At 40.9% G+C, this 27,498-nt stretch overlaps 1 protein-coding gene and 1 long non-coding RNA gene across 10 annotated transcripts in view; one reads left to right on the top strand and one right to left on the bottom strand.

The window, feature by feature from the left end:
* Positions 1 to 27,498, top strand: part of SPHKAP (SPHK1 interactor, AKAP domain containing) — a 110,997-nt gene that overhangs the window by 74,883 nt on the left and 8,616 nt on the right. For all 7 annotated transcript variants that reach the window (XM_054040022.1, XM_054040021.1, XM_054040017.1 and 4 more), the window contains exons 4-8: positions 5,887 to 5,946; positions 9,616 to 9,750; positions 13,280 to 13,535; positions 13,819 to 17,626; positions 26,603 to 26,782. In XM_054040022.1, coding sequence (XP_053895997.1) covers positions 5,887 to 5,946; positions 9,616 to 9,750; positions 13,280 to 13,535; positions 13,819 to 17,626; positions 26,603 to 26,782 — 4,439 coding nt within the window. The remainder of the gene's footprint in view (positions 1 to 5,886; positions 5,947 to 9,615; positions 9,751 to 13,279; positions 13,536 to 13,818; positions 17,627 to 26,602; positions 26,783 to 27,498) is intronic.
* Positions 341 to 13,369, bottom strand: LOC128843290 (uncharacterized). 3 transcript variants are annotated; one of them, XR_008446217.1, is made up of 5 exons: positions 11,394 to 13,369; positions 10,426 to 10,502; positions 5,465 to 5,785; positions 3,053 to 3,185; positions 341 to 1,402 (listed from the first exon to the last, which is right to left on the bottom strand). It is a non-coding gene; the product is annotated as an uncharacterized LOC128843290 (long non-coding RNA). The 3 variants fall into 3 exon arrangements; XR_008446216.1 differs by having other exon boundaries at positions 11,407 to 13,369; XR_008446215.1 differs by having other exon boundaries at positions 343 to 1,402; positions 10,426 to 13,369.

Here is a 27,498-nt window from a genome sequence, read left to right as displayed (position 1 = left end):
GACAGACAGGGAGCAGAGGGGTTTAGATGGGTCAGGAGTTCTGGGGGGGGCTGTCAGGGGGTGGGGGTGTGGATAAGGGTTGGGGCAGTCGGGACAGGTAGGGGGTAGGGTCCTAGGGGGCAGTTGGGGGGGGTCTTAGGAAGGGGCAGTTAGGGGATAAGGAACAGGGAGGCTTAGGGAGGGGGTGGAGTCCTGGGGGGCAGTCAGGGGACAAGGAGTGGGGGGGAGGGTTGGGGGTTCTGAGGGGGCAGGAAGTGGGAGGGAGTGGAAGGGGCAGGGGTGGGGCTAGGACAGGACAGGGGCTAGGACAGGGGCGGGGCTCCTCCCGTCCTCTTTTTTGATTGTTGAAATATGGTAACCCTATCTTATAAGAGGGATGAGGCAAAAATGCCAGGTTTATTGTAAATACAGAGAAAGAGACAGAAATCAGGATATGCAGTTCAATATTATTTCACTACCATTCCTTATTCATTCACACACTCATTCATACAAGTTCTGCAGAGTTGTTATAGTTACCAGCCTAGAGGTTGCACATGGCAGAGTACTGGCCAGGTAGTCTGCACACGAGGGTGGAGCTGAGTCCTTGTCAGATGCGCATCTGATGCACCTGAAGGGTGGTTGCAAAACCAGACTCAACATTAGAGTCTGTTCTTATAGGATTTTGCCCTTATACAAGTCTATGGGAATTGCTTCATCCTGCCCATGTTTGTTTGAGGTAATTATCAATCAGCAGGTGGCACATCCCTGATGGCTGAATGTCTCAGTGTTATCTTGTTCTTCGGGAGTCTTCAGCCCTCCATGGGAGGGAGGGGGGCACTTGTGTGGATTCCGGCCTGCCCTCCGGGGGGATCATCCGGTTATCTCTAGTCTATCTGCGCATTCTTCAGCCAATCGAGACTGGAGTTGTAATTCTTAAGCTGGCACTTCCCTGACCATTCATTCTTTATCTAAATCAATTTATCCTTTATCTAAATCAAGCGTCCATTCACATACATCCTCTATTTTAACATACATTTATCACTTATTACTTTACTATTTCTTAACTTTTAGCAACTCGCAGGATGTTGCAAATTTACTTAAACTTTAACATACAAAACAAGAGTCAAAAGCTACTAAACTGTGTTGTGTTTGGAAGAACAATTACAGTTGTTTTTGAGAACAGACTTTCTGTCTTAGGATGTGTTAACACAATTAGCAGTTTGGCCTTGCACGTTTCTCACAGAGGGAGAGACACAGAAATGGAAAAAACAAGAGGCCTAAGCTGTGGGAATTCAATTGAATTCAATCTTACCCCTTGTCTCTCTTGGCCTCAGACTTGTTATACACATGCACTTTATGGTTCTAATACAGAAATTCCCTGATATGGTCCAACAATAGCAATTCCCTGAGTATAGCGTTCCATCTGTTAATGAATAAAATAAATAGAAATATTTATATAATGCATTAGCTCTTCAAAGGACTTATATTATATTAACTTATATTAACAAATTATTGTCATAACATGTAAGTTTACTAAGCATCGTTATTCTTGTTTTACAGATTGGGAGGAGAGGGGAGATCAAGGCATTTGCCCAAAGGCTACAGTGTAAGAGCCAGGATTAGATTCAGGAGTTTCTGGCTCCTTGAAACTGTTTTCCTTGACAATTTCTTTTAAAATGTTTTCCTTTCATTCCCCCTCTCCCCCAGCAGTTCCAGTAATAATCATTAGAGAGGATATGAAGTCTACCTCATTTTATTTCTTCTGTGACCCATGGAGACTAAAAACCCTTCAATGTCAAGTTTAGCATGCTAGTGGGCCAATTCTGTTAGATGCTGCACACAGGGACCAGTCTGAAGAACCTGACGCAACAAACATCATAAAAGGGTACCATGAGGTAGGGCCTATGGCAGTGTTTCTCAAACTGGGGTCGCCGCTTGTGTAGGGAAAGCCCTGGCGGGCCAGGCCGGTTTGTTTACCTGCCCCGTCAGCAGGTCCGGCTGATCGCGGCTCTCACTGGCCGCGGTTCGCCGCTACAGGCCAATGGGAGCTGTTGGAAGTGGTGACTTGTATGTCCTTCGGCCCGCGCCGCTTCCAGCAGCTCCCATTGGCCTGGAGCAGCCAGTGGGAGCCACGATCGGCCGGACCTGCAGACGGGGCAGGTAAACAAACCATCCTGGCCCACCAGGGGCTTTCCCTACACAAGAGGTGACCCCAGTTTGAGAAACACTGGCCTATGGGAATAATTGGCAATGAGGCAGAAATAAGGATGATGTGTCAGGGAGGTGCACACATGAGCTTTTTGGCATCTAGACATATTGGGGTGCTCCCACAGTAAGCTGAAGTTGGAGTTAGACTATAGGTCCAGCTAAATTATAGTTAAAGGTATTAACCTACATCTACAGTAGAGAAAAGTTCATGGTTAAATTGGGGTTAGCTAACACCAACCTAACCTCAACCTCTTTTCCTAATCTATACAATTAAAACATTTTTTTCAAATTATGAATTATACCTCAGTGTCCTTTTACTATATTATGACTGAGGTCTCTCAGTGATAACACTCATATACTTATCAACCAATATAAGTCACTGCACCTAATTCATTAATATCAGGCAAGCCAAAATCCACGAGTGATTTTAGATTCAGTTTTCTCCTTTCATGTCCATTAAACTGGACAGATATACTCTTAGTGGGTCTCCTAGAATCTGGCAGTACTTTGGGGCCAGTTAAAATAGCAAAAATCAAGCAAATTCTGCAATACATTTCAATAACCACTGTGGCACAACATTTATCTGTGCAATAGTCGCCTATAGCTTCACATCTGAAAAGTCCACTCAAGTGCAGAATGGCAGGAGATTTCAATAATAAGGCAATGTAATAAATCAGTGTCTATACAGTGTCTACTGTATCCTATATATCTGAATACACTGAAAGGTGCAAATATTTGCACCTTTCAGTGTATTCAGATATATAGGATACAGTACTGCTTTAGGCATAAATATAATAAATGCATTTGGTTATCAAATTAAAAAAATATGAAGGAAACAAGCTGTGACTTTAAGTAATGCATATACCTGCACATGATTCTCCTTCTTCTACTGATGCATAAAAGAGCTAAATATATACTATCCGCTCCACGTGAAATGGAACTGACAGTTTCACCGCATGCTTGGTAGAGGTGTATTCTTAGGTTGGCAGCTGATGTCACTGTTACAAGAGACAATAGATATTTCAGGTCAATTGTGTGCAGCACCACATCAGTATTCAGGCATTTGGTAAATTACAAAAACAAGGATTATTGGAAAATAACGTGTTTGAGTAATACTGTATGTATGTATGTGTATACATACATAGAGAGAGCAGGAGCCAGACCGTTTTTTTTTTTTTTTGGCACACAAAACTCCCATTGAATCCAGTTTGGGGATAGAGCCAAAATAGAATAAGAAATAAAGCACCTTTTCCATAAGTCCTAGAGTAAAATTTTCAAAAGCACTTAACATGCAGGCACTTAAAAGCCCAAATCACATCTTATCTCTCAGAACAGTAGCTGAAGCATGCTTGAGAAGATAAAAAAATGGAGGCATACATTTCCACCGGGTTTTCAAAATGTCTCCTGACATCTACGCTGAATTCATTATGGACAGTCACCTACATATTTGTATATACTGTACATATAAACATACACATACACACACATTTATATGGTTAGGAACATATCATTGTGGACACTTGCAAAGTTCAAAGTTTTATTTGCTAAACAAAATCTGGCACCAATATTTTCTAATGGTTTGTTGTGTACACCATCTGCCTCAATAATATACAACTCCTAAGAATCAACTGAAAGAAAGGGAGATTTTCTTCCTCTGTACAATTAACTATATCAGGCTCAGGACATTATGTAACTATAGTACTGTATTGCTAAAGGGTATTTTTATTACTTTATGGCTTTGACATTTCCATTTCCTAATAATAAGTACATCTTAAAAGTTAGCCGTGCATAAATCCCTAGTGACAGTGACACATTCTTCTAGCTGACATCCTCAAGCAGAGAAATATTTTTCTTTAAAGTGTAATGGTGGAAAATATGTTTTTGTATTAGTATAAAGAAGTTACATTATTAAAATAAAATAAGCTTTTTTAAAGAGCAAAAATCATTCTTTTTTGCACTTTTTTTGGTTCACACTGGGAGGGCTGAATCTTTCCATCTGCTATGCTTGCTGTTACTACAGATGGTCATATTCTGTACATATGGTATGTACATATATAAGCTGAAATCAGTGCTACGTTAGGGTGAAACTGACACATAATATGCAGCAGAATGTCTAACTTCAGTATATTGGTGAAATGTACTATTTCTTTTTTTTTAAACTTTATACCTTTCTAAGTGAATTTTACAGCTCATGGAAGTGAGGTAATATTGGCTAAGACTAATGATAATATGAGCAGGTGCTGAGAAAGCATTTCCCAAAGAGTCTTTCCTGAACTAGGATAATCCAGTCCTTTGACTTCTGTTGGAAAAAAGAAAATGTTTTGTTTGTTGTAATACATCCAGCCATATTAGCACTCAAAAGATGTCAGTGTTCAGCCAGCTACTGCATTTTTTTTGTCCAAGGAGCCAGAGCTGTATGAGGTTTGAGCAGTCTTCCTGTGAGGTGCTACTCCCATTGACTGCAACAAAAGTTGAGGCACACAGGTCTTCAGTTGAATCAGACAGGAAATTTGTTCCTCCTCTGATTATTACAGAGCAATTAGCTGAGCAAATGAAGTTTGGAGCTAAACCTGATTGAAGGTTAGTGTAGTATTTGGACTCTACCCTGAACCTGGAGTGGAGTTTACATCAAGATGTGTCAGCATCTAAATCTCACAGACTGTTCTTCTGAGATTTCTGCCACATCCAAAAATAGGACCAAGTCCAATTTTGGGGCTCTTGCCTTGAATGCAGCTTAGCACCAAAGTGGAGGATTCAGAACTGGCTCTCTTCTCCCCCACAAAAAAACCCCAAATTAAAAATGGGTTGGATTTGAGATTCCCATTTTGGCCAATCTCTAGTATTCTACAGTGTCAAGTGCACTGTTGTTGCTTAAATAGATGATGATCAGAGCTGGTCAGACAATGGAAAAATACCCCTCTTTTCTGGGTGAAACTGGCACTTTCCACAGAACCAAGTCTAAAATTACCAGATGTTTTCCTAATTCCGGCAGCTGCAGTGCCTGGTTAAGGCTACAGAGGGCCCTTGAGTACCATTGGTTTATGAACCCTCTTCCCGAGATAAAAATATTCAGTTTCCATAAAGTTATTAGGTTCATCTGGACATGCTAGAATCCTTTTGAGCCAAGTGATCTTAAACCCATACACCACCAATTTAATCTGTTCCCAGCTGGTTAATTACAAATGTTTAATTTCTGTTAGTTTTCCTTTTCCAACCTTCCAACTTTCTAGTAAATGGACTGAAGCTACATTCTGTAATAGGAAGAATCATATCTTACCTAATAGTAGTTGCTATGTAGTGCAAGGCGTCCTGTGTTGTGGCAGTGGGAGTCACGTGGCAGGCAATGTGGAGGCGCATCATCACGCTAGCCATTGCCAGAGGCATTCCATATTTCCTCTCTCTTCTCCCACATCCATTACATTCTAGTGTAATGGCTACATTTGGCAATTTGACAAAGAGACGTTGTGTTGGAACAGAAACAGTGATTGCTCTTAATTTTCTTGCCTTTTCTTCTCCCATTTTAATGCCAAACCAGTACATTACTCCCTTTTGACCTTATGACAGTTCTTCTTGTGCAATGAAAAGGGGCCATATCCAGCTACAAGTATAGGAAATGTATTTATATTAATTACCTTTAAATTGTTTGCTAAATTTCTAAAGAAACCTTAGACTACCTTTTTTCTCTCCTTTTTATTACAGGTTTGCTTTGTGAATCTAGATGCAAACAAAGATGATTGCAGTGATGAGCACTTAAAACAGGTAACAAATTAAGAAAGGCCTAATAATATGCACAATACATATGTTCATGTTATTCACAAGACGATGTGATGAGAACTAGAGAGAGGCCCAAACCATATTCCTAGGCCCAATTCTCTCTTGTCCCCTCCCAAACTTTCCCAGGACTTTGAAACCTAAACATGGATCTAAATTTTACAAATGGACACTCTTTTTAATATGGGCTGAATCAAAACTCTGGATTTGAAACTCCTCAAACAACAATATTTGAAATCCATATTTGTCTCCTGTTCTAAACGTGTGGCTTTATGCCCAACTCAGATGACAGCTACTAGCATTTTGTGGTCTAAATTCACAATGCCTATTTTGTAAGTGGACTTCCTGCTAAATCTTGGTTTTATAAAAGAAGTGTTTGTGCATGAGTTGTAGTTGTAATAGTTTATCTTGACACTGCAGTACATAAAATAGTCTTATGGCAGCTTTTCCTCTTATCATCAAGCAAATCCTGAGGCCCTTTTACTCACTTATTTAGGTTTTATTCAACTTCTCAGTCTTACTCAGGCAAACGCCAGATGATTTCATTGGGTGGGTTTCTGGATAGAGACTGGTTAAAAAAAATGTTTAAGGGCCTAAGGATTTGACTCATTGGATTTCCGCTTATTTACTGAGTAGAAAACCAGGACACTCTTCAGCAATTCATAAAACCAGAGGCACAACTGGACATACAACTGAAAATGTGCATCCTCCTAAAATGCTCAAGTCGTGTGGTTATGGGAAGAAGTGACATTTTGAAAGTGTGGCACAAAATGAGCTTTTATATAGGGCCACAGAATGGAAGCTTAAACTTCTGAAGAAGTGGATTTTTTACCCACGAAAGCTTATGCCCAAAGAAATCTGTTAGTTTTTAAAGTGCCACCGGACTCCTTGTTGTTTTTGTGGATACAGACTAACACGGCTATCCCCTGATACTTGACTTCCCTTACTATCTCCCGCCTCCATCATCCCATGCTGGCATCAGAAATACATGGCAAGTGAACACGTCAAAGAGGGGTCTATTGGCCATACTCAAAGTTCCTCAGTGAAACACTGGAATTTGTTTGCTGGGGCCATTGTAAGGTTAGTTGAGGACTGCCACATTATTTTCCTAATATCCTTCTGCTAGTGATTCTCTAGGAGGAAGTCTTTCTACAAACAGCTCTCGATAGCCTCAAGCTGTGAAAACTTAAACATCAAAAATATATACAGCTTCCATAAGCAAATGGATTTTTCTGATGAATCAGTCAGTTAAGTGTGGATACCAGATTGAGAAGTTTAATTTCACTGAATCCACAGAAGTACTAGATTATTTATTAATGAGAAAGGAGAGGCCATTTTTTTTATTTATTTACAACCTCGGGGTATTTTTTTTAAAGAACTGATGCTGTGTCAGGTCATGGGGACTGATTAATGAGCAAGAGAGCCTTGATAAAGGCCAGATCCTGACTCCTGCACAAAAGCCAAGTAAATGAGCTTCACGCAGCACATCTTTGCAAAGGGCTAGAGTTAGAATCCTCTCCCACAAGCACAAATCACCATTGGAGACTCCCCACAGCTACATAGGATTTGACCCATAGATCCACATAGTGGTGCCTTCACTGGCCATGTCCCTAAGCTGTCCACAGGCCCCTCCAGTACAGTGGTACAGAGAGGGTGGAACCCTACTTTGCAACATTCCCTCCCTCCTTGCATGGCCCCTCTACATCTAGGATTCCCCATGCGCTGAAAAATGCCAGGTCTGCTACCTCAGAGCCCTACATACGTGGCTTTTTGGCAGGCCACAGGATTTGGCCTTCTAGAAATAGTTACCAGTACGTAGTCTGAATGTTTCTTAGGTATAAGTGGAAACTAGTGTTTTTTCCTCTAGGGTTAATGAACATTTTAAAATATGTGCCACCAAAATGAAGGTTTGCATGTTATCTATCAGCCTCTAAAAGGAAGATCGGTCTGTATGCATTTCTATGCATAATTTACAATGACTTTTCAAAAGCTATTTTAGACAGTATGGATTTAAACAAAATGCTAGTACAGTGAAAATATTTAATAGAAGTATATAAAAGATCTTGGCATAACTGTCGGGCACAAAAATGTTTATATAAGTTGTACAGTGCCATATGTTACATATTGGTGCTGTCTGTTACAATTTCAAATCATCCTTTTGACACCTATAAAATAGAGTCTATACTATGCTATAGAATATGTTACAAGGGTTTCTTGGTTACAAATTTAAGAACATTCTTCCCAGACCTTTCCATTTGATTCCAAGCAGGAAAAAAATATATATTTAAAATGTCCTGGTTTTCCAATCTAAGTAATCTGATAAATATGGTAATTTAAGTAAAAGAAAATATAGAAAAAACACTATGATAACAGAAAAATGATCATTGAAAAAAAGACAAGCACTTTTTTTGTACTAGACTAAAAATGTCAAAATGAATTGAAGCACTGAATTTAAGTTTTATGTCAAATATTAATACTTAGTCATATCTGCAAATCAGTGTACTGAGAAGTAGATTGTTCCCCGTAACTGAATTAGGTTTGCCAAGCCAGCCATTTGTATTATGTCTAATTTAAATCAGTGTAAGGAGAAATATCAGTACTGTAAGCTTTCATTTTGAAGATAAAGAGTGGGGAAATGAAGTATCTTTGAATTGTGCAGTAGTTAAAGCACAGGTCTGGGTGTCAAGATTCTGGATTCTTTTCATGGCTATGCCACTGATGTGCTGTACTTTGTCATGTATAAAGTGGAGATAATAATGGTTATGTGTCTCAGAGATACTGTGATGTTTAATTACTTATTGTTCGTACAGCACATGAAGAGCTTTAGGTAAGCTCTTTGGGGCAGGAAGTCTTATTTTGTTCTGCATTTGTACAGTGCCTAGCACAGCAGGGTCCTGATCCATGGCAGGGGCTCTCAGGCGCTCCTGCTATACAAATATTATAACAACAGAGCAAAGTACAGTATCATCATCATTAGTAGTTTATCTTTGTTAAATGTACTGTGCATATATGTAAAACACATGCCATATAGAAAGTTACTCTGTTTTCATATCACAAATGATAGGTTATGAAACCAAAGTATCTGCAGAGTATATTAAATCTAAGAAATGGATGTTTAATTCAAACAGTGTATTAAATATATCATTGTAAATATAGATTTAAAACTGTATTAATTTCATAGGGCAAAATCCAGCAGATCTTTTCCCAGTAAAACTCCTTTTGATTTCTTGTTAATCATAAGCCTGAGTAGGAACTACAAGATTTGGTCCATACCAATAATTATTGAATCCTTTTGTATTTTACATATTAACACAGTGTTCCCATTCACTTAGGAGCTATTCATAGTATAAAGGCCAAGACTTTTGATGGGCATGGGGACTGATCTGACTTCTGATCCCTAATGCTGTCATATCTCTAGGGCAGTGTGGGGACATTTGCACTGCCACTGCTGTAATTGTTTGGTACATACATAGAGGATGTGCATTTTCAGTGCTGCCAATTTTAGTTCCGGTATGTTCTGAGAACTGAGTTCATTTTAAAATGCATGTAAAAGGAATGCCTACCAAGTGTCCTTTAAATGTTTATGGATACAACAGTGTAACTCTGACCGGGGTGAAATAGAGTGGTGTTGTCTCAACCATATTTTTCCTATTGCAGAGATTGATCAGTGTCTCTCCAAATCTCCCAAAACTTATCAGCTCTATGAATGTACAACCACCAAAAGAAAATGAAATAGTCCTGCTAAGCGGATTAACTTCAGGAAACCTTCAGGCTGATTTTGAAGTTTCCCAGGTAGGCACTATACATTTATCTTTAGGAACACATCGCAGCCATCAAGGATAGTGTACGCAATCTGAAAGAAAAGAAGCTGCGAGCACAGAGCCAAATGCTAGCTTGAGAACCACACAGGTATGTACTCATAAAAAGAATAAGCTTAGCTGTTTAAACACCATTTATGCAGCTACATAGTTAAAAGCCCAAACCGGGGGTGACTTGGGGGCTGAGCTGAGCTAGGAAGGGGTGGAGCTAGGGATCAGCCTGTTCCTTCCAGAGACTATGAATATCTAGGTGAGAGTTAATACTGCGGTAAGCCTATTAACTCAAACTCTCATTCAGGACCCCAATAGCTACTTCTGTGCAGCATCCTGAGAAGGCAGCCTATGATGGCATAGCTCATTCAGGATCCTGCTTCCAGAGACAGTAAGGGCCAGAAGGGCAGCATGGACAGGGCAGGGGAGAGAATTTAATTCTTTAGATCCATTGGAGGGGGAGGGAGGCGTTAGGGAGGAGCTGCTGCAGATTCCCTTTTAAGTAAGGTCTTGCTCCTTCTTCCCACTAGCCAGCCTGCTCCAGCAATCCTCCTTGTCTCCATCCCTGGCCATGCTTGTCTCATTATGCACCTTGGAAAGGAATTCATGATGGTGCTGGAATATCCCTTGAGCTAAATTGTGTCAGGAATTCACTTACCTGTGGGTACATTTAATTGCAGAAGGGAAGAGTCTGAGAGCTATTAACCCCATCAACGCTTGTCCCAGCTTTAGCCTCTGTGCAACAGTAAAACTAATTCGTTAGTTTCTCCAACTAAGATACAAAAGTAAAGATTAGTATCCAACTTCACTCTGATAGCTCTGGAATGCTCCACTGGCAGCAATGAGTTGCATGCCAAGAATTCTGAACTTCCAGCACCACATATAGAAAGGAAGCAAATGGTAAATGGTAAATTAAAACATTTTTTAAACATAGATTTTAGAAGTGTAGCTACTTATTAGAGTGACAGATTTTTTGTGGCTCTGTTATTTCATAAGACTTTGTGCCTTTACATTCAGACCTGTGCCAAGGGGAAAGGATGAAAATAGCTCATTATATTGGGCCTGATTCTGATCTTATTTATCTATGTGTAAATCAGGAGCAACTTCGTTAAATCCATAGAGCTGCACAGCAGGTGTAAAACCTGTGTAAGTAAGATTAAAATCAAAACAGGTTATCTTCACTAGCAATTAGCAGCAGGGCCTGTGCACCCCTGTGAAATTAATTTGTGCACATAAATCTTTGTGAAACTGGCCCCGTAATCTCTGTTACAAAGATCATTGCATTTTATGTCCTACTAATGTGCTGCTTTTTAAAGACAAAATTGGTTGGTTATTGAGTTTACTTGCTATTTATACCTAATGGCTGCATTTAAAAAACATAAATAATGGCATGGTGCATTTTAAGTACCAAAGAGCTCCATTGCGCCAGTAAGGAGCAATGAACAGCCACATCACTTCATGGGAGCTGCAGAAGGCCCAGGAGATCTGATGTCTGTTTGGTGGCCTGTGAGTTTGGTGATCTCAGTCCAATCTTCAGCACCCCAGTAAACAAGGGTTCACATCACAAAAAAGCACAGCTGGCACCCTTGCTGGGAGGTCAGGACTGAAACAGGAATGGAAGCTGACCTAAACTTCTCACCGGAGAGGTGCTTTCACCATGTCAGAATGAGGTGAAATAACATTGGCATCAGGAAGCATTGTGCTAATTTGGTCCTTGTCATATCTGTCTATCTAGAAAAAGGATTTCAGAGATGTCAATCTTTTCACATGCATTAAAGTCACACACACACACACACACACACACACACACTCATTTTCTCTTTGGTTCTAGTCTGTTTCATTTCCTGACCCTTAAACACTAATGTAACACTGCAAATTGTGTACTGGGACATTTGCAGAAGAATATTTATATCTAAACATACATCTGGTTTTACTGATTGATGTAAATTTCAGGAAAACATATTATTGGGATTCATAATTAAAAAAATAAACAAAACAAAAAATCCCCAAACTTACATTTTCAATCTAAGCTGACAGCGTCCTACTGAAGTACATTTTTTACTTCATATTTTTATATTTTGAAGTAATACAAATTGAATCTCATTCACTGTTTCACATTACTTCATTATTTTGCATTTTTTCATAGTACTCTTTGTACTAAATTGGAATTCAATGGTAGCTTCTTAGCGACAAGTAATCTCAAAGCCTGTCAATCTTTTGGTGCCCTTTCAGCTGCTAACAGATTTATTCATGCAGATTTTCCACTCAAACATATTGTGTAGCTAGAAGGGAACAACAGACCAGTTAAATGTGCTGTTACAGTATAACACTAATCCCAAGACTTCTACACTTAGATACTTATCTTACAGTGGCACCCAAAGGCGAGTCAGGGCAGGGCTGTAATGTTCTGTACAAATCCATAGAAAGACACAGATACAGCTCTGAAGAGCTTTCAGTCTAAGGCCCCAATCCTGCAATCAGAGCTACACAAGCTGACTCCTTCATTCACATGAATAATTCACTCCAACTGAAGTCAAAAGAGAGGACGGAAGGTCTTGTCATCAAGGCACTTGGATGTGGACTTGAGAGCTGGCTTCACATTTTAGCTCTGCCACAAACTCTGTGTATGACCTTGGGCAAGTCAGTTAGACCCACAGCCTCAACATTATTTTGGCACTTAGCTCCCATTAAGCATCTAAATACCTATGAGGATCTGGGCCTTAATCTCTCTGGGCCTTAGTTCCCCATTGTGAAATGGGAATAATAGTACTTCCTTTCTCCCACCCCTTGTCTTTTGCTTAGATGGTAAAGGTCTTCACTGTCTCTTACTCTGTAGCACTTAACACAATGGGACCCCAAGCTTATTTGGGGGTCTCTAGGTGCTACTGTAATATAAATAATTAATAATGGTGCTTTGCATAGGCATAAGGCTAAGGGTGAGGGAAAGGAATACAAAGCACTTACGATTTTAAAATATTGTATTTTATTATAATACGTAAATAGCCCCATCCCTAACTGCCCTGCAAACTAATCATCCACAAGGCTGACTTCTTATAAGCATCACAATAGAAATGGTCTTGAAGAAGAATTTAGAACCCATGCAAACCATTCCTTAAATAGCTTAATAACATTCAGAAACACTTATATCTTAATAATGGAGAGGATGGCTAACTTGAACATAGCCAAAGGCAAATAGGACAGTATGTCATTAAAAGGACAAGAAACTGAATTAAGAGTAAGCTATTTGGTAACTTAAAAAAAAAGTAGTTGTACTACAGCAGAGTGCTTTCTTACACCCGATTTACGTAAAACACTTTTGTAACTGAAAATGTCATTCCAAACAGTCTCATATTTGGCATAAATGTAGCTGCACAATATGTTGAAAACATCTAATTCACAAATCTTATTGCTTCTTTACAACAGAATGTTCCTAATATAATTATAAGGGGTAAAGTAACGGAAAAAAAATATTTTTCAATTAAATAACTGTTTGATATTATTTTCCCCTCTAGTGTCCTTGGCTGGCAGATGTATGTTTGGTTCAGTGTGCCAGGGGAAACAGAAAAAACAGCATAGGCTGCATCATCTTTGAAATAAACAAGTTTCTGATTGGACTGGAGCTTGTGCAGGAGAGACAGCTGCAGATAGAAACGAATATCTTAAAGCCTGAGGATGATACAAACTGTTCAGTGTCCTCAATAGAAGAAGATTTTCTCACAGCATCTGAGCACCTTGAAGATGAGAATGAGGCTGATGAATATAAAAATGGTAAAAGCAATGTAACTGACCATAAGTTTGTTATTGTTCATTCTGCAATGCTCATATAAATTGCACTTGACATTAATTCATGCATATATTTAATTTCAGTATAGAAGAGGGATAATTGGAGAGATAAAAATCATTTATATTTCTTTAAATCTTTGTTCAAGAGATAGGGTAAATGGTATTTGTATGCTAATTGTACAGTACTACACATTACTTTAATACAATCACCTTTTAGAAAATGATAGCTGGTTATCTAAAGGCTAATGTGTCATTTTTATTTTTACAGGTCATGAAAATTTACATGTCACAGAACCTGCATCAGATATCAGAAAGCCTAAAGGAAAGGGACTTGAGAACCTACACTATAGGAAGACCACGTTGCCATTTGCCCTTGATGACAACTGCTTTAATAAAGAAAACTTAGCTTCTGCTAAAAACTCTGCTGATTCAGAAGAAGCGCTGAATATCGTGGCTGAAGACAGCATCTTACAAACTGTGGATAAGTCCATCCAGCAACTACAGTGGAAGAATGGTTTAGCTGGAAGAGTTAGGTCATCCCCTAATACTAGTAGTCTGGAAAGATCCCTTACAGACAAGGCTGAAAATTCCAATCCAGTGTGCACTTCAGAAGGTGTATCTTTGACCAGAATGACTAAGGAAGAACTAGCTTCTCAGTGTGACACAATATCAAAACAAAACAATAAGCTAGACACAGAAGAGCGTGCAAGTGAAAGGAAACCTCATCCTCCTTTGCAAAATGAACAAGCAACAACAGGTCAATATGCTACAAATTTAGCAGAGTCTGTTCTGCAAGATGCATTTATTAGATTGTCCCAATCTCAACCCACTTTTACCAAGGAGGCTGCTATTAGCATCTCTGTAGGAAACTCCTTAAATTCAGCAACTTGTACAACAGAAGACATAACGTCCCGATCATGGAATGAACTTCCAAAAATTGTCATAGTTCAAAGCCCAGACAGCTGTGAAAATACATCAGAATGGCCTGGGTCTGGTTTCCCAAATCTGTGCCATTGGTCTGAATCAGAAAGTTCTGCTGAAATTTCAGATTACCTGCAGGAAGAGAATTCCAAAGGACACACCCAGAGTGCACTGGAAGTAGCTTTGGCTTGTGCAGCCACAGTTATTGGAACCATTTCAAGCCCCCACGCTACAGAAAGACTCAAAAGAGAACAAGAAGCCACAGACTCTAAAAGCAAAACAGTTGATAATGAAGAGGAACAGATAAAATCTTCACAAGTACTTGATAACTGTGCAGATACAGAATATTCATTTCCATCTGCTTTGTGTGGCATGACTCAAGTAGCAAGTGCTGTAGCAGTCTGTGGTCTTGGTGAAACAAAGGAAGATAAATACCCTGCAACTTCAAGTGGACTCTTATCTGCAGCTGAGACTTCTGCAGCTATTACCCTTCATTGTAGTATAGCCATAGGAAGCAGCATGGAGAAGTTGAACAAAAGCATTGCAGAGACATTGCTCAAAGAGGCATCCATGATTTTGACAAAGCCCAATACATATAGAAATGTAGGGGACTTTATGGAATCCATAAATGGAAGAATTATTGAAACAGCAACAAGGCCCCGGATTTCACCCTTGGATGAAGTAATTTGCGATGAACTTGCACAAAATGTATCAAATGTTATTCTGCGGCATTCTGTGGAAGAGGTTAGGAAGAAAAGACAGCTACACCCCGGTTCAGACAAGAACTCAGACTTCAGTACACACAACATGTTTATGGAGACTGCCAATGAACTGCTTTTTAACGTGATATATTTCACTTGCAAGAAGATGAGAGATATTGCACAGGTTGGGGAGTGTTCACCTCTCTTCTCCGAGGACAAAGACAGATGGAGGGTAACAGAAACAGAAAGCCAAGGAACACAGACAACAGCTACTGAACCATCACAGCAAGCCCCAGATCACACCAATGAACCATTTAGTACTTTTTACAGTGCGAATGCTGGCAAAGATCTTGTAAATTTGACAAATACAAAGAAAGATAAGGAGGAAGGGGTGTCAAATACCATGGAAAGTGCCACACTGCGTTCAGACTTGCTGTGTAGTGTCAGTGGGCATAACTCACTGGTTGCAAAAACATCCCCCAAGAAAAGATATCTAAAAAGAGCCACAAGAGATTGCTACAGATCCCCATATCAAAGCAAGAAAGACCTCAGGTCTTTTTCAGACAGGGAAAACACACTTACAGTCAATGAATGCAGACATGGTGTTCAAGAGCAGTTATCTTCTGATGCCATTGTGAACACAGAAAACCAGAGCAAACACAAGTGTGATGCTTTGCTAAATAATGAAGTCCAAGTTAGTGTGTCTTTGTTAGGTAATCACATCTTGCTTCCTTCTCAGCCTGTGCTACAGGTAAAACATCCAAGGGATACATACTGTGTAACAGATTTTGCAGAAGAATTAGCAGAAACCGTGGTCTCTATGGCAACAGAAATAGCTGCCATTTGTCTTGAAAACTCAAACGGTAAGCAACCCTGGTTCTGTGCATGGAAAAGAGGAAATGAATATCTGGTGACCCAGAGTTTATCATGCAGAACTATAAAAAGAAAGAAGGAATCACAGCCCAATGGCTCAGTTGTTAGGAAGCACAGGCCACCTAGGCTTAGTGAGATCAAAAGGAAAACAGATGAGCATCCTGAACTAAAGGAAAGACTGATGAACAGAGTAGTGGATGAATCCATCAACCTTGAAGATACTCCAGAGTCTGTCAGCATCTTTGCAAATGAAGTGGCTGCTAAAATTATGAACCTAACCGAGCTATCCATGGTTGATAATGTCTGGCAGGGTCCAAACCATCCCAGAAACAGATTGCACTGTGAAAGATGGGGCCGGGCAAAGGGGTCCAGCTGTGAGAGCATACCAGAAGAGGATTCGGATTCCAAAGGGTCTGTAAATACTTTGGGCCCAATGAACATTTTAGGTCAGCCGGGAAGCCAGACTAGTTCTGTCTCTAAGCAGTCTAGTTGTGAAAGTATTACAGATGAATTTTCAAGATTTATGGTGAACCAGATGGAAAATGAAGGGAGAGGGTTTGATTTATTACTGGACTACTATGCAGGAAAAAACGCAAGCAGCATTCTAACTTCTGCCTTGCAACAGGTTGCCAGGAAAAATGGCCACCTCAACGTGAGACCAAGCTGCCCATCCAAACAGTCTAGCACAGAAAGCATCACAGAAGAGTTTTATAGGTATATGCTAAGGGAAATAGAAAAGGAAAATAAAGACGACGCTTCTTCCATCAGGAGTTCAAGGGAGTGGAGTGGCAGCTTGTTACCACCTTCTCCACGATCACCGTTTTGTTTTAGACAATCCTCTATGCCTGACAGCAGATCATCAGGTTCCAGGCTAACAGTGAGTGCACCAGTCAAAGCAAAATCATTAGATGGCTTTGCTCACAACAGCCACCGGGATTCCTTAAGCATACAGCAGGTCAACACTGTGTCTTCTTTGGGTCTTTGCAAGTCGGACTCATGCCTATACCAAAGATGTAGGACTGACCAGGTAACAGACATGCTGATTCATGAGACATGGGCAAGCTCAATTGAATCTCTAATGCGTAAGAACAAGATTATAGGGGATGAGGCAGAGGTTACAGATGCTGATCAATTCCCCAGTGATTCCCCACTGCATGTAGAACAATATGCAAACAGACTGGCTGCAAATATTGTTGAAAGTGGGAAAACGTTAATTGTCGTCCATCAAGATTCCTTTGACTATACAAACCAGGAACGTGTAGCGGAAGGCAGATCTCTCCCAAGTGTGACTCAAAGTCAGTCTAACCCCACAAGGGACAGAATAAATTTAGACGGAAAAAAAGAAAAACTCACAACCCATGGATCCCTCCAGGGAAGCCAAATAGGCTCCTCTGCTTTCCTAAGGGAAGTGCCTTTGATTCAGATAGAAACTGATCAAAGAGAAGAGCTGAATAAAGACTTAGAGCCCTTAACTTCTAGTATCATCCCCACTGGGGAAACAAAGGAGCATCTAAACAAAGAAAAACCTCCAGCAGCATATTCTGGGAAGCACATGGTTTCAAGCTCCATGATAAATACCAGGTAAGTGACAGAAAAAGACAAGTCAAGACACTGCTTCGTTTTTAAACTTTAACAGTATACGGTGGTTTCCAGGAGGGGTATGGTGGGAGGAACTTAGCCTTTTCAAATATATTGGAATTAAATTCCTATTACAGCCCCCTAATGAAGGAAACAAATGGAAATTCTAATAATTGCCCAAAAAAGACCTGTGTGTACAATGACAGTAATTATATTACAGAGGTGCGCTTCTAACACCACGGGACACATGGAGCTGAATTCTGACTGAGAGCTGCTTTATGCCTGAAAACTGAAGGTGGGAGGGAGTAAAAGGCTTAAACTATTTCAACCTGGCTTGCACTGCCCTCCGGACCCATAGAGTTGACATTGTCCATGTCCTCTATGCTTTGAGTCACAGGCAAGGCCAGATCTAGGAATGTGTGTTTTAGTGTGCACCTTATTGGTTCACCTGATGCCACTCTGCCTTCTCTCCTGCACTGCCTTGGCAAAAATCATCTTTGCAGATAACCATGTGGGCATGCATAGCTGGCTAACACCTAGGCTTAAACTAATGCTGCTTTTGTAAAAACAAAGACAGCAGAATTTGGCCTTGAACTGTCTCTTCTGTTCATTCACATAACTAGTTACTTGTGTGCTTGGAAAGGAGAGTTAGACCTCTTAAAACTTGGTAGTCAGCTCTGTGATTACATCTTTTGGGATGGTTACCTTGACAAACCTTGGGCAGGAAACAGGCCTCATTGAGCTGCTGCTCTTCTGTAGTGAAATGAAAAGCTTGGCTTCTTTGGTTCAAAGCATGGATTTCCCTCTGTTGAAGAATGCTAAATCTGCTACTGTCTCAGTTTAGGAAAAATACAAGTCCTGCTATCTTGTAGCACAATCCAAAGGTAGAGAGCCTAATTTTAGTGTGTGTTGATCCCAATTTCCACTGGCAAAAAAGCAGCTGTATACTTGTACCAGTAACTGCCCACACAAAGAAGTGATTGTGTGGCAGGAGTGGAGACAGTATACAAATGTGGGTTGCACTCACTCAGTTACCAATGCATAGTTTGCAAAAGCACAACTTAGGACCTGGTTTTTGCAAACTTGGCCCTTAATAAAGTCTTACAATGGAAGGCCTAATTATTTTCTTGCCTGTCCAGAAACAAAAGAAAGAGCTAGTCACTCATATGAGTGAGTAGAATTTTGCAAGGCTGACTTGATGTAACTTGAGGTAACAATTGAATGATGAATTGGGTGCTCAAGAGTTGCTGAAGAGAGGAGATTTTCCTCCACTGAGTTGGCTCTGGATTTCAGGAAACTCAGAATACCCAGAAGCCTGTAGTTTTGGAGATTAATTTCAGATGGAGTAAATTCAGGGTCTGGCTGAATGTAGTTACATTATATTTATTGTTATATAGTGTGACCACCTAGTTTTCTGCAATGGGTAATCCTATGTTTTGACCAACTCCATCTGAACTGCTCCTTCTGTATAGTATAGAGGTTTAAAGCACTAGACACTGAACTATTATGAATATCTTGGTGGACAATCCACTCAGCAAATGTGTACCTGCTTCTGGTGTGGTTAAAGATACTGTTTGCTCTTTCCTCAGGGCGAAACCTGAGTTTTGTAAGGGTGAAGACAGATGTAGGGATTTTGTGACTTATGTAGCTCATCTGTGGTTGTAATATGACTTGTTAATGGAGGAAGGAATAAGAGACCTTGGCTGAAATTCTGGCTCCGTTGAAGTCGATGAAAAAACTCCCATTGACTTCAGTGAGACCAAGATTTCACTCCTTGTCACTGGAGGCAGAGGAGGTCAGTAAGCTTTCAAAGCATAGAGATACAGGGATTGGTCATGCAAGGCTCACCACACAGGCAGGTGGGCCCCATGTTATTCTTTCTTGGTGTGTAGAGAGTGTGGGGAGATGACAGAGCAAGGTTGTATGCATCTGCACAATTTACACGTGCTTGGGGGTGAATTCTGTTTGTGTGCAGAACGTTTACATGTAGGTAGGTGAATTGAATGATGACTTGACTTATCCACTATTGTCAGACAAATATACCCTGGTTCATCTGTGCCTTTGGTGAACAATTCATGATGTGGCCATGTGAAATGTACTGTAGTGGTACTGATGAAACAAAGTGGTTCAGTAACAGATTGATACACACGTTTCAGCCCAGATACTCCACCAAAACACCAAGCAGCATGTTCTCATTCTCAAGAAATACAAGCTGTACAGACTTTGAATGACTCTCTGCAGAAGGAAAAGATAGAAAAGCTGAGGTTACATTACTGAAGTATTCCTCTTTCAAGTCTACTTCTATTTTGTTTAAAAGGATGCCATTGTTGTTTCGCTAATATTTAGTACTTGATATAACTCTTTAATAATGTCTTGTTTCACTTTTGGTTAGTTAATACAACAATGGAGAGAGAAAACAGTTGGAAAAGAAATGTACCGTATAAGAAGCTGGGAGCTCCTCTGTACGGAATACATTGGTCCCAATGCTGATCCACACACAAAACTCCGAGTGATTCTAATGGACTTTCTGTGTGTGAGGATCAGGACCACATGGAAAGACTGGCCTGACTGGGACATTGCACTTGCAGTATCTAATTGCTTAATGGCTCTAAAAGAAAATGAAACACTCATTAATAACAAAAACATGGGGGATTTTATGTTTAGGGATATATATCAAGTGCAGATGACATGGTAGTAAAGGGTATGCCTTGCTGCAACATTACCTAGCTGCTCAGCATGCTGAATGATAATGGTGATGGGTTTTGTGCTGAAAGGAGGACAGAGGCGTGAAACTTCTTGGTGGGCATGGGGAACCGCATGAAAATTAGGTCCATTTCTCAGTGTACAGCCCCTGCGCATCCTATCAGCAAAGCACACCCTCGTGTGGCCCTGCAGGTACAATGTCCTCAGCTCTCTTGGTGCTTCCAGTCATTTACTCAGACCTGGGAACTGAGAACAAGATAACCCCTTTTTGGGGTCCCACTTATTAATTTCTTTTATAGAGTACAAAAGCCCCCTCTTTTCTCCCTCCAGTCCAACATTGATAGGCATCCTGTCCCCAGTTCAGGAGTCCCGAGCCATCCTCCCAGGGCTGGGTTATAGTTCAACAGACTCACCCTCTTCAGATAAGGAGTCCACAGCTCTCCTCCTAGGGCTGGGTTACGATTCAGCTCAGCTGTAGTCCTCAGCCAGCTTCTCCTCTTGTTAGCTGATCAGAGAGCTCCATTCCTTAAAGACTTGCTCTCACTAAGAGCACACCCCTCCAGCTGAGTTCTGGTAGCCTGTTATGGCCAAGTGTTCATTAGTCAGTTAGCTGCCAACCTGCCACCGAGGCAAATAATTGCTTACAAATAGGCCAAGATGATTAGTTCTCCTTAAAGAAGCCTGTTGCGAGTAGACTGATCTCTGACTACCCTTAAAGGGGACAGCCACCGTGTGACATTTCCCCTCTGGGTAACCTCCAAGGCCACAGAGGTTTCCTATCCTTGTAACAAACCCCGATGCCAACTCTGTCCACATATCTATTCAAGTGACATCATCATAGGACCTAATCACATCAGCCATACCATCAGGGGCTCGTTCACCTGCACATCTACCAATGTGATCTATGCCATCATGTGCCAGCAATGCCCCTCTGCCATGTACATTGGCCAAACCGGACAGTCTCTACGCAAAAGAATTAATGGACACAAATCTGACATCAGGAATCAAAATACTCAAAAACCAGTGGGAGAACACTTTAACCTGTCTGGTCATTCAGTGACAGACCTGCGGGTGGCTATATTACAACAGAAAAACTTCAAAAACAGACTCCAAAGAGAGACTGCAGAGCTAGAATTGATATGCAAACTAGACACAATTAACTCCGGTTTGAATAAGGACTGGGAATGGCTGAGCCATTACAAACGTTGACTATCTCCCCTTGTAAGTACTCTCACACTTCTTATCACACTGTCTGTACTCTGCTAGCTTGATTATCACTTCAAAAGTTTTTTTTTTTTTTTTTCTCTTAATTAATTGGCCTCTCAGAGTTAGTAAGACAACTCCCACCTGTTTATGCTCTCTGTATGTGTGTATATATATCTCCTCATTATATGTTCCATTCTATATGCATCCGAAGAAGTGGGCTGTAGTCCACGAAAGCTTATGCTCTAATAAATTTGTTAGTCTCTAAGGTGCCACAAGTACTCCTGTTCTTCTTTTTGCGGATACAGACTAACACGGCTGTTACTCTGAAACTAGAGGTTTCTCTGGTACTGACACAGTAACTTCTCAGGAGTTGTCCTGAGTGACAGAGCAAGGCGGGACAGATCCCCAAACTCTTATTTCATCCCACTCCAAAAAAATAGTGAATCCCTTTTGAGGCAGAGGAACTTCTGGGTGATCTTTCACCCTCACTCCAAATAGGCAGGGGTTCCTCAGCCAGATCTGTCGGTAATCTGGAAAGGCGATAGTACCAAGATACATAAAGATAAAATAATAGGCTCTGTATTTTCTGGTCACCAACTTATAAAGCCAGAAAGCTACTGTTTCACCTTGGATTAATTGTAATTCAGTTCTTGTAGCCATTTCATTAGCTCTTTCTTATTATGCATTCATTTGAGGTCTCTTTTAGGATTCTCATAAAACAGAGTCTCCATGCAGAGCAGATACCACAGTCCCCAGGGCAATTCTCTTGAAGTTCAGTTCTGCTCAGAAAAGTGAGTCCCTAAAAGTGGCATTGTGGGGGTCCACATTATTGTTTCTTAGGAACTCCACATCAAGTGTGCAGAGTTTTAAGTAAAAACATTTTTTTCTAATCACCAGTGCTCCAAGCTCAATTTGGGTTCTGAGAGTCAAGCTGCGTTCATTCCTTCTCATGTACAATCACCAAAAAAGTAAAAGTCCTGCATACCTAATTAGTCCTCCAGGGTATGTCTACACTACCTCTGGGAGCAAGTCTCCCATCCTGGGCCTACAGACTCGCCCTAGTGGGGCTCGCACTAGAGCGCTAAAAATAACTACAGTAGAACCCCAGAGTTACGAACTGACCAACCACACACCTCATTTGTAACCGGACTTACACAATCAGCAGCAGCTGAGACGAATAAAAAAAGCAAATACTGTACAGTGTGTGTTAAATGTAAACCATTAAAAAAATAAAGGGAAAGTTTAAAAAAAGATTTGAGAAGGAAAGGAAACTTTCTGTGTTTGTTTCATTTAAATTAAGAGGGTTAAAAGCAACATTTTTCTTCTGCATGGTAAAGTTTCAAAGCTATATTAAGTCAATGTTCAGTTGTAAACTTTTGAAAGAACCGCCATAACGTTTTGTTCAGAGTTACGAACAGCCTCCATTCCCAAGGTGCTCATAACCCAGAGGTTCTACTGTAACTCTGTAGATGCTGGAACTCGGGCTCTCAGGTTCACCCCAAGCTTAAGAGCCCAAGCTCCAGCCGAGCTGCAATGTCTACGCAGCTATTTTTAGTGCACTAGCATGAGCCCTGCTAGCACAGGTCTGGGGACCCAGGCTGGGAGGCTTTATCCCTGATGCAGTGTGGACATATTCACAGTGGCTTGTGCAACCACATAGTCTTTAATAGAGTTATGCTTATGCAAGTGAGGGCCAAATCTTTGCCTTATAATTAATCTATAGATGCATGAATCAGTATACTACCCAACTCATCCTCCCTACATTCTGTTGGCTCTGCAGTGCTATCGGGAATACAAGGAGCAAAAGCTTGTTTAAAGTAAGGAGGTATGACTAGATACACACATGGAGCAGCTTTGTAAGGTGCAGCATTTCAAAGACATGTTTCAGAGTACAGCTGCACTTCAAGAATAAGGGTACGTCTACCGGCAGGTAGTGATCGATCTATCGAGGATCGATTTATCGCGTCTCGTGTAGACGCAATAAATCGATCCCCGATCGCTCTGCCATTGACTCTGGAACTCCACCACGGCGAGAGGCGGAAGCGGAGTCAACGGGGGAGCAGCGGCCGTCAATTCCGCACCGTGAGGACGCGAAGTAAATGATTCTAAGTCGATCTAAGATACGTAATTTCAGCTACGCTATTCTCGTAGCTGAAGTTGCGTATCTTAGATCGATACCCTTCCCCACCCCACCCCGCAGTGTAGACCAGGCCTAAGGATGTGACACAGCATCCTTGGGAAAATTTTCCTCTTACTTTCTGTTGTGCAGTGTGCTGTCAACCATCTGTCCAACCAAAAGATAGCTGGATTTCAATGGTAGTGTGAATAAATAGTTAGGGAAGCACTTCGTAATCCTTCAGGATGAAAGATGCTATTGTTTATTTTATTTCCCCTTTTCATTTTCTTTGAATAGATTTAATGTTGCCTTAAAGGTTGAATGTTAGATTTTTGCATGTCATTTTGAAATAGCCAAATTTTGGTCAAAAGCTATTGAAAATTTGCTGGCTGCATTTTGAGTTTTTTAAGCAGGATGTTTGCATTGTAAATAATTCAGACACTTTTTAATTAAACATGAAAGAGAACTTTGGGGAGTAGCACAGTCAGTAGCTAGAATGTGTACAAGATGGCTTTGCGCAAAGCATCTGTACTTTCAGTGGCGGAATGGATTAGGGAAAGAATGCATGTATCACATAAGAGCATATTCCTTTTCCAATTAGAGGTTCTCCAGTGACATTTAAGATGAAATGGGACCGACATTTGAGCATAAATTTGGTATGTTTCAGTTCTAAATATGTTAATGGTGTTTTTTTTTATCATGCATGTACTACACTTCTTTTCAGGGATTTTTATTTGACTCAGATATGTATCTTGTTTTTAATACTTTGTGATGTCGAACACAATTTATTTTTTACTGTTGCACTTTAAGAAATTTAACACCTCTGTTATTCAACTGGAAATACAAAGATAATAAGCATCCTTAAAATACTTACTGACAATTGGATTAATTTGTTTATATTTTCAAACCACTGTACAAACATTAAGTGCTATCCCATATAATTGCTAAGAATTACTGTTATTCTAAGTATCAGAGGGGTAGCTGTGTTAGTCTGGATCTGTAAAAAGCAACAAAGAGTCCTGTGGCATCTTATAGACTAACAGATGTATTGAAGCATAAGCTTTCGTGGGTGAATACCCACTTCGTCAGATGCATGGGTCTGATGAAGTGGGTATTCACCCACGAAAGCTTATGCTCCAATACATCTGTTATTCTAAGGGCATACAAAGAGATGTGTCCCTTTCCTCAGGTGATGCCTGAAGTGGACTTTATCTGATACCTCTTTCCCTATCCCTACCCAACCAAAAGACATATTTTTACTGGTGTGGGTTTAAACATCCAATTACAATTAGGTCATGATACAGGCCCATAATTTGGTAGTGTTAACATTTATGTGACATGGCATTCCCAAAATACAGTAATTCCTCGCTTAATGTTGTAGTTATATTCCTGAAAAATGCGACTTTAAGCGAAACGATGTTAAGTTAATCCAATTTCCCCATACAAATTAATGTAAATGGAGGGTTAGGTTCCAGGGAAATTTTTTTCACCAGACACAAAACTATATATTATATAGACATACACACAGTATAAGTTTTAAACAAACAATTGAATACTGTTCACAGCTATGATGATTGTGAAGCTTGGTTGAGGTGGTGAAGTTAGAGGGTGGAAGAGGAAGGGATATTTGCTAGGGAATGCCTTGCAGCTAAATGATGAACTAGCACTTGACTGAGCCCTCAAGGGTTAACACATTGTTGTTAATGTAGCCTCTCACACAAGGCAGCACGAACACGAGGGAGGGGAGACAGACACACACCTTGTGTGTGGGAGAGAGAGAGAGATGCACACTGCCCCTTTAAGTAAGCTGACCCACTCTTAAGTGCATTGTCTTTTTAAGTGGATCAGGAAGTAGAGACAGCAGTTGCTGCCCCAAGCTCTCTCTATCTCTCTCGATCTGTGTCCCCTCCCTGCTCTATATGGAGAAGGGGTAAACAGGGTGCAGGAGCAGGGGGGAGGGAGACACCCTGACATTAGCCCCCTCCTTTCCCCCCCTGCACAGCAAGCAGGAGTCTCTGGGAGCAGCTCCAAGGCAGAGGGCAGGAGCAGCACATGGCAGTGAGGGGAGGGACAGCTGAACTGCCGATTGATAGCCTGCTGGGCGGCTGCAGCACAGGGAACTTAGGGGAGTAGGGAGCTGATAGGGGGGCTGCTGGTCCACCCTGGTTACAAGCCCCCACCAGCTAGCTGCAATGGACTGCTCTTCCTGCAAGCAGTGGACAAAACAGGCGGCTGCCAAACGACGTTAGAAGGGAGCTTTGCACAACTTTAAACGAGCATGTTCCCTAATTAATCAGCAGCGTAACAGTGTTAACCGGGACAACTTTAAGTGAGGAGTTACTGTAATGGAAAGGCTCATTTGTTTTGTTTTTATAATAATAAAAGCCATTTTTAAAGAGAATCTTACGCAAATTCCAGTTAAAAATCTGGTCTAACAAGAAATGGTTTAGATTCTGATCTTGCACCATTTTATATTGCTGAACATTACAGTGATAAATTCATGGAGGAGGATAGGTCCATCAGTGGCTATTAGCCAGGATGGTAAGGATGGTGTCCCTAGCCTCTTTTGCAGAAGCTGGGAATGAGTGACAGGGAATGGATCACTTGATGATTACCTGCTCTGTTCATTCCCTCTGGGGCACCTGGTATTGGCCACTGTCAGAAGACAGGATACTGGGCTAGATGGACCTTTGGTCTGACCCAGTATGGCCGTTCTTATGTTGACTTCAGTGGATTTATCCTAGATTTACACTGAATGAGAAAGGAATCAGTCCCCACGAATATCTCCACTATAGCACAGCCAGAAATTGTAATACAAAACTTGAAACTGACTAAAGTGTCCTGCTGCTACTTGGCTCTTTGGAAATCAAGCTCTCCACTGCCTGAAGATCGGAGACTCTAGTTTAAACTCCTACATTTTTCACTAACCATATCAATAATGCCTTTTCTTGCAGTGTTGATACTAGAAGCAAACCAGATGCTGAACTCATGGTGGAAACAAAAACAGCTGAAGACTTTCCAAACCCTCTCAACAGCAGCGATGAAAGCACAGGCAGCTGGTCCCAGCTCGTTAATGATGAGGACAATCCTGATGATACAAGTAGCTACTTGCAACTCAGTGAGAGATCCATGAGGTATCTGCATTCTATTTGTGTTTGTTGTACAATAGGGACTAATCACCAAGCTAAAGGTTTGATGATTGTGTGTCAGGAATGTGAGACGCGTAAGGTGTAATCAGAATGTACAGAAACAGAACTAGCTACAGAACGTGTCTTTTGTTTTGCAGTGCAAGTTCTGGTTCTTAGCCAGGTCTTTGTAGACATTAGTAGCTAGAATCCTACACAGAAAGAACTACTCAACCCCAAGCAACTGCATCATGCCCCTACAATGAAAGCACCATTGGACAAACTAATTACTGTGAACTATGAATTGTTTTCTCTACTGCTGCTTGCAAACATGCTTATTCAGGCATCTTCTTGAGTAATTTACATTTTAGGATGTTGTACAGAGCTCTCTGTTGATTGGGATGAACACAGAGTAAAAAATTACACCATTTTGTGACTGGGTTTGTATGGGAGCACAGGAAGTTTCTCCTTTCCCTAGAGTCCCTAGATAGGGACAACTTCAATGTAGCTACAGGGAGTAGAGGGTCTAGACTAGGCCAGCATCACTGGTAGCATTAGAGTTCACAGCCGCCTCTGTACCCACACAGCTGACCAGCACAGTGGGAGCAAATTCTTAAAGGATGAGAGAGTGTCTGTTACGCTGTGCCCTTTTCTGAGTTAGCAGGTGCAATTGTAGCTGACTTGGCATATTTTTTCCTTGGGATTGCCACTATAGTGCCCCACAG

This window comes from Malaclemys terrapin, chromosome 9 (genome assembly GCF_027887155.1).
Source record: "Malaclemys terrapin pileata isolate rMalTer1 chromosome 9, rMalTer1.hap1, whole genome shotgun sequence".
Lineage (NCBI taxonomy): Eukaryota > Metazoa > Chordata > Testudines > Emydidae > Malaclemys > Malaclemys terrapin.
Note: the sequence above shows the minus strand (reverse complement) of the source record. Positions and strands in the feature narration are given on the sequence as shown.